Source organism: Porites lutea, chromosome 3, assembly GCF_958299795.1.
Source record: "Porites lutea chromosome 3, jaPorLute2.1, whole genome shotgun sequence".
NCBI classification, from domain to species: Eukaryota; Metazoa; Cnidaria; class Anthozoa; order Scleractinia; family Poritidae; genus Porites; species Porites lutea.
Genome location: NC_133203.1, coordinates 22307426 through 22314641, shown reverse-complemented (window position 1 = coordinate 22314641; position 7216 = coordinate 22307426). Strand labels below are relative to the sequence as shown.

The window sequence follows — 7216 nt, the reverse complement described above, 5'->3', positions numbered from 1 at the left end:
TTTCCCTTCCAGATTCTAAACTGACGCTGTGAAACAGTAAAATGGAATAAGTTTGTTTTCTGACACGCCAACGGTTACCATGGCATCGTCAATCAAACAAGGAAACCATAAAATTAGGCGAGTTCACACTAGGGCCCAAGTAGGCCTTAAGTACCATAAAAACTGAAGTGAACTTGTGACCTTGTAAGAGCAGATCTACAAAAACAACAGACGCGGATGCGAGCTCCGATTAGCGTAGAAGAAAGGGTTGGTTTAGCATTATGGTGACTTGCAACCAGTAACAGTTATAGAAGCTGTGGGTTACAATTTGGATATGGAAAGTCAACAGTGAAATATATCTGCAGTGAATTCAAGCGTGCTCTTCTTCAAATGAAGGATCAATTCGTAAAATTTCCCTTGACAAGGCAGGAAATTACAGATAAGATTAACGAGTTTGAAGAAACGTATGGCATACCTCAAATTGTGGGAACCATAGGTGGATGCCACATAGAGATGAATCTTCCACCACGAAATCACGAGGATTATTATAATCGTGAGCAGCATTATAGTGTGATTCAAGGCATAGTTGATTGTAGCCTAAAATGTATTCATGTTACTGTTGGCTATCCGGGCAGCATACATGATGCCCGTGTTCTTAGATTAAGTGGACTATACGATATGGCACAAAATGAACAAATTATTTCTGGTCTGACTAGAGGTATCAATGGAGTAGAAATCGGCCCTCTTCTCACTGGAGACAGCGCATGCCCCCTTACCAGCTGGCTTATGAAACCTTACCCAGACAGGGGACGCTTAACTCCTGAACAAAGAAAATTTAACAAAAAATTCAACGCCTTACGATGTGTAGTGGAGCGTGCATTTGGCATGTTAAAATCACGGTGGCGAAAAGTTATGAAAAAAATTGACCAGAAAACATCAATGTTAACAAAAACTGTTGTTGCATCATGCGTTTTGCATAACATCTGTATTGAGAGAGGTGACTTGTATGATGATGACTGTGACTCTGACGACTTAGATGATGAAGATGAAGACAGAATTGTATTTGAAACTGGCACTGATGTAAGAGATGCTTTAAAAGACTTTGTGGGATAACTTGTAACACCACATTTTTTGCAACTGTAGGTTTTATTTGCTGTTGATCGCTTTGTGTAGCAAAAAATGTCAGACAAAAACAGGTCAAGTTTTTGCAATAATAAACTTGCCGATGAAGGCAATATTTAATAAGAATTACTGGCAATAGACCGTTGAACTGTCTTCTTTTTCAGTAACACATCCAATACATGCATTGATCTACTTTGATACCAAATCTTTGAAAATGTCCTTAAACCCTACGAGGATTGCATTTGTTTGCTCCATCTGATTCCTCTGTGATTCTCAAAGCATTTCTGTGGAACGTTCAAATCGTATGTTATCTTGCTCTAAGCTTCGTTCCATGAGCTGAAGAAAACTTGTGTGCCACTCAGTTTGCTGCTCATCACGTCTCCTCTTTCCTTTGCGGGCAGATTTCACTGTCTTATCAGTTGCCTTTTGTTTCATTCCCGTCGCGGCTTGTAAGTCATCGTCTAGGTTTTCCTCTGTGCCATTCCCGCTTTCTTGCAATTGAGGCGAGGGTGAAGTATTGCTGCTATCTTCTGAAGCAAACATAGAAGATTCTTCGATAGCCATTTTAGATGGGTCAACCCTATCACGATGACCCATCACATCGTCTAAAAAATCAAAGTACGGAAAACCCTCTTTGATTTTCTTAAACCCCGCTTCACCCGTCGTATTTCGGCCCCCATAGTTCGAGCGTATCACGAGTTTCTTCTTTTGTCCAGTCAGAAGCCTTTGATTTCTTTTTTTCCCTCCGAACTGGTTTTGGTGGTCCGGCTCGAGCTCCCTGAAGTCCCAGGACTTGGTGATGGGGTTCGCGTTATTATTTGAGAGTTGCATTGTGGTGGACTGTCGCTCGGCGGTTGAAACACAGCAGGATGGTAGAAGGTCTGGCTGTTAGGTGGAAAAGGAAAGAGCAGCTGTCCACTGAAATGCATCTGTGGCATTTGTTGTTGGTTAATCTGTACTGCTCCAGCAAATCTTTGGTTTAAGTTGTTTCTATTAAATAGAAAGTATGCTTGTGATAAAGAGCTATTAGGATTTTAGCATAGTAAAACCCCACTAGTAAAACAAAAAAGGCGCTCTTAAACTGGTTTAATAAATAGATAAAACTGCACTTACATAAGGCTTACATCCAGAGAATCGTCGTCGTCTATTTGGTATTGTTTGTGAGAGAAAAAATGATGTCGGCTTCCGTTGGGATCCATGTTTTTGCTTCGCCACGAAGGTTTGCATACACTAGCTTTTCCCGCTGTTTAGTTGATTGACGTTGTGTGACGTCGAGTGTTTTGATAGTGCGTAAGCACCACTTGAGCACGGTAAAACTAGACTTGAGAGCGTACTTCAGCTTCTTTGAGGATAGGTCTTTTCCAAGGTTACAAAGTAAGGTACTTGAACCAAAATAAACCCTGTTCACACTCCAAGTAGATCTCCGGCATACTTAAGGCCTACTTATGTACTTGGTATGAACTCGCCTATTGTTCGGGTTGTAAAGAGGTCTAGGTTGTGTCAATTTCGAACAATTTGACCAGATAATAGAAAAATATAGCTATTTCATTATTGTGTCTTGTCTGAGCGTTGTTAATTTTACCGAATCAAAAGACCCCCCACACCTCTCAAAAATCGTGCCGTAGCTATCTGCGACCCAACAATTCTTCACCAAGAATTATCGGGCAATGCAATATACATCACTCCATCAAAATCTGAAGTCAATTTTTTGTGTGGTGGGGATGCTACGAATTCGTGTTTTAGAGTGCCTTTTTTTGGATTTTCGCCTCGATTAATTAGTACCAGCGGCAGCAGACATGTACATGCCTGGTTGGTCAAGTCTCTCCCTTTATGACAAAGGCCTTTTATATTAATAGGTTACCGGTCATTTCGATACAAAGTCGTTTCGATACATACCTTAAGTCGGTTCGATCCACTCGAGGTCGTTTTGATTCAATCAGAACAACTTGCCAACTTTTGAAGATTTAGTCACTACCATTAACAGTTCGTAGTGAATGAACGTTTATTTGACCACGCATGATGATGGAACACACGCTGACTGGATCATGTGCAGTCCATTACCATAACGAACAACCTACGAGGTCTACGAGCGATGTTCATGATACACCGATCACCAACAACTAACAAGTCGGTCCAAACGACGCGATCAATATTTAAATGACTGTCCTGATAGAAACGATAAACGAAACCCTTTAATTAAAAGGTCGTTCACAATCATTGTTTGTATACAAGATGTAATCGTTGCTTATATGTAACCTAAGGCTAAGGTGCGGTAGAAAGAGAACAGATTTGAGCCAGGTTTGCACTGCCACAACCATCCAGCATCAGTTGGCGCTGCAACGACAGCTAAAGTCATCGCGAGCGTGAAGGCTAAGGCAGTGGAGGATCTATTCAAGCCAGCATCAGCAATAGTTGACGAGGTATGCTTTCATCTTTTCAATGAAAATAATGATGAATGTGAATGAAGAGTGATATATATGAATTATTTCATATATACTTCACAAAATAATGATGTTGCTGACCTTACCATATTTGCATCAATACTGTAACGTTTTAATTAAAAAAGAAAGAAAGACAGATTTACAACTTTTCAAAATCTTTTTGTTGCAAGTTGGATAGAGTTTTACATATATGATACCGTACTTTTTCATAAGAACTATATTCTAATAATGATTTGTTTGTTTCCAGGTATATCTGGATGTGATGGAAGATGGTGCACCCATTACTCTACCCAAACCCCTGCATGTTGCTCGCCAAGCAAACAGACTGCGCCAGAAACTACGTCCCGAGGACCCAACAGACCTCGACTTTGAGTTGGAAGAAGAACATGTCCCCGATCACTTTTTCAGAAAAGATGTTCAGGTCCGAGAGCGCAGACATTTAATCTTCGCCACAGATAAGCAGCTGAGACAACTTGGGAATGTGAAATCCTGGTACATCGACGGCACGTTTAAACTCTGCAGACTGCCGTTCTCTCAACTCTTAAGCATCAACGCTTTCGTGCGAAAGGAGGACTGCGCCAAACAAGTACCCCTGTTATTTGTACTGATGTCGGGCAGAAAAAAAAGGGATTATTGCAAGGTGAGGACCTAGTAAGACACGTTATGTAACTGTTAAAACGTAATGATTTTCATTCCCGAAGTTAGAAGAGAGGTGTTAATTTCACTATTTCAATAGACAATCCTGTTTAAACAAGAAAACGCTATGGTAGCGTACACTTCAGCGTCGTGGTGGTGGAATGAATTGTGAATGCAGAGGAATAGCAATAAATGATGTATGGTGAGAGGAAGGTGTTAATATTATTATGGGGAGTGAAAGAAAGTAGTTGTGAGAGAATGTGTGTGTGGTCACTGAAGTAAGGATAAGGGGGAGTAAAAGGGGAGCGCTGTGTTGTTTGGTTGCAGTGGGTTGTTGTTGTGAGCTTAATTTGTTTGTGTAGGGGATTTGGCCATTGTATATAAATGTTGTTGTTTTTAGTGGGAGCAGTGTTGTAGGGGTTTAGTGCATTTCAAGTGTGAATGTGTATTTGGGTGGTAATGTGAAGAAGTCGTGATGTGCAATGTTACTTTAATATGATGGATGTCTTAATTAATATATAAGAGAGTATAAGGTGTGATGAACTTGGGAAAATTGCTCTGAAGTATGTTTTGGCTGAGTTGTTTTTATGTGTAAGTTTGAGAAAAGGATTGTGTGAATTATCTGGAATTAGAGAGAAATGAATGGAGTTGTGAAATAAAATTATGAAATGTCAAATGGATAACATGTGTAAGGAAACAAGTTGTAAAGAAAAAATTGGAATGGTACTTGTTTATTAGCTTGAAATTCTAAAAATTGTAATATAGGTTTTACTAAGAATTGATGATTGTCTGTAAGTTTTGTTGGTTAGAGCTTGTTGTATTTTGTGATTGAGATTGTATTTATGTTGATTGTATGTTAAAGGGAAAGTGAGTGGTGGTTGAGAGGAGGTGACAATAAAAGAAGTGTTGTGGGAGTATTGACAAGTGTATTGTTGGTGTGTATAGATGAGGGTGTGTTGTTAGATGGTTAACTGTTATGGAAAGGTTAAATTGCTCAAGCAATTATGAACAGTTAAGCGAGGGTTAGTTTTGATTCGTTGAAGAGTGGTTAGCGTGAACTCTAGTTTAAATGTGTTGTAACCATGCGTGTAATTAAATGTATCTTGCTAGGATAGTTAATAATTAAGGGTTGGTTAAATTATGATGTGTGTTGTCAAATCAATGAAACAATTTGGCAGTTGATTTGCTTTTTCACTTCATGTTTTAAGTGGTTTTGTAAGTAAATGTTCATGTAAGTAGTTGTTGGTTTTGTAGTTGAAAGTTGTGAGTTATTGTTATTGCAATTTCTTGCGCTAAAAAATGTGGTTTTCCTTTCCTGCAGGGGATGTTGTTGACAGGAGGGATTTGAACAAGTTCAAGGTCAAGCGAAGTGAAGAATTCCTGGCAGGCATTTAACTGCTAAAAGTTGACGGAAGATAGTAAAAGGGAATTTTAGTATCGAAAATGGTGATGGTTGAGAAAGTGTTACTTTGAAAAGGATTGAATTAATGCTTTTTTAAATGTTGTTGTGTTTATTGCTAGTTGCTGAAAATGTGAAATGTGGGTGAATTTCTTTTGAGTTGATTTCATGAAGTGCAGTTAAGTTTTGACAGCGAAAAACGTTGTTGTTGGTTGTTATAGTGTTGTTGAGAAAAAATGAAGTAAGGGATTTTCATGTTGTAGTTGTGCAGTAATGGCAAGGAAATGAGTGTGATGCATGCCAAAAAGTTGTTGTTTGGCAATTGAAACATTGTTTTTGTGATGTTTTTGTGACAGTTGCTGTTGTTCTTGCTAAAGGTCTGTTAAAACTTTTGCAGGGAAATTTGTTAAACCTGTTTGGAGATTGTTAAAGTGTGGGATATTTTATAACGTTTGCAATATGTAGGGATTGGCATAACTGTAACTCATGTTTTGAGCACAGGAATTTAAGGAATGGTTAGTGAATGCATAGTTTGTATGTTTAACTGACCATTAAGAAGTAACACATGAAGTATTTTTTGGGGAAGTGGGGCTTGGGTGCAAGAATTGATAAATAATGAGGATTAGGTAGATATTAATACAGTAAAGGTGTTGTGGTTTTACAGATGGAATAAAATAATAAAAAAAGTAGAAGTATTTTGTATTGCTTTGTGATAGTAAAGTGTATTAGAATGATTGTAAAAAGAATTGAAAGAGACATTGCAAGGGAGGGGATAATATTATTGAGTTTGGGGGTATATGGGGTGATTTCAACAGGAAAAAATATGTTGCAGACTGATTTTGAGGGGAAATAATGTTGCAAGGAAATACCTGAAGAGAATTGTTGTGCCTACTCAAAGGAAGTAATAAGGTTATGTTTTAAAGGTGATATTAGTAGGAAGAAATGTTATATTGTTGCATGTATGTGAGGGAAAGAAATTGTGTTGGCAGGGTTCTTGGAAAAAATTCTCACGTTTTAGAAAGGAAATTAGTGTGTGTATATGTTGCAGCAAATTGGTTATAATGTAAGGTGAAAACTATTCGGGCAAAAAAGCTTTGAAGATCGTGATTGAGGGGATTTTGCAAGTGACATAAGAACAAATGAAAATAAAGAAATGAGCTTTAACATTATGAAAAATAAGAGTATGTAAATGATTAAGGTCAGTTTACTCCTTAATTAGAGTCTAGTCTTCAGCCGTTTCGGAAGAATGAATATAATGTCGAGATGCAAAGTTTTCCTTTTTGAATAGTTTTCGGCGAAGAGCCAGAAGAGCTGATTTTCGTGGAGCATAAACTTAGTTTCAATGTGAAAAGTAGTTTGTATTTTGAGAGGCGGCGGAAGCTGGAAATATAAGGATGGGCGAACATCGGGAATGATGCGTAACATGTGAAATAGAAGGAAATCTTTGTATGGGAAAAAAACTTATTGTTTCCGTATACTAAACCAACGAAAATGAAAGGATTTCAAGAAAAAACAGCTTACCTTTCAGAAAATGTCTGTTACGTCTCATCTGTGTGGTGCATGGGCCTATGTATGGCCGTGTTATAGGTTGTAGTGTAAAGAGTTTACGGAAATGATAAGTTTTTTTTTCCATTCAAAT

The 7216-nt window shown here is 38.2% G+C and overlaps 1 protein-coding gene across 1 annotated transcript; it reads left to right on the top strand.

The window, feature by feature from the left end:
* The first annotated feature begins 369 nt into the window (after positions 1–369).
* Positions 370–1092, top strand: LOC140931950 (uncharacterized). The gene has a single exon (XM_073381633.1). It carries the CDS (start codon positions 370–372, stop codon positions 1090–1092), a length of 723 nt encoding a protein of 240 aa, XP_073237734.1.
* The last annotated feature ends 6124 nt before the right edge of the window (positions 1093–7216 follow it).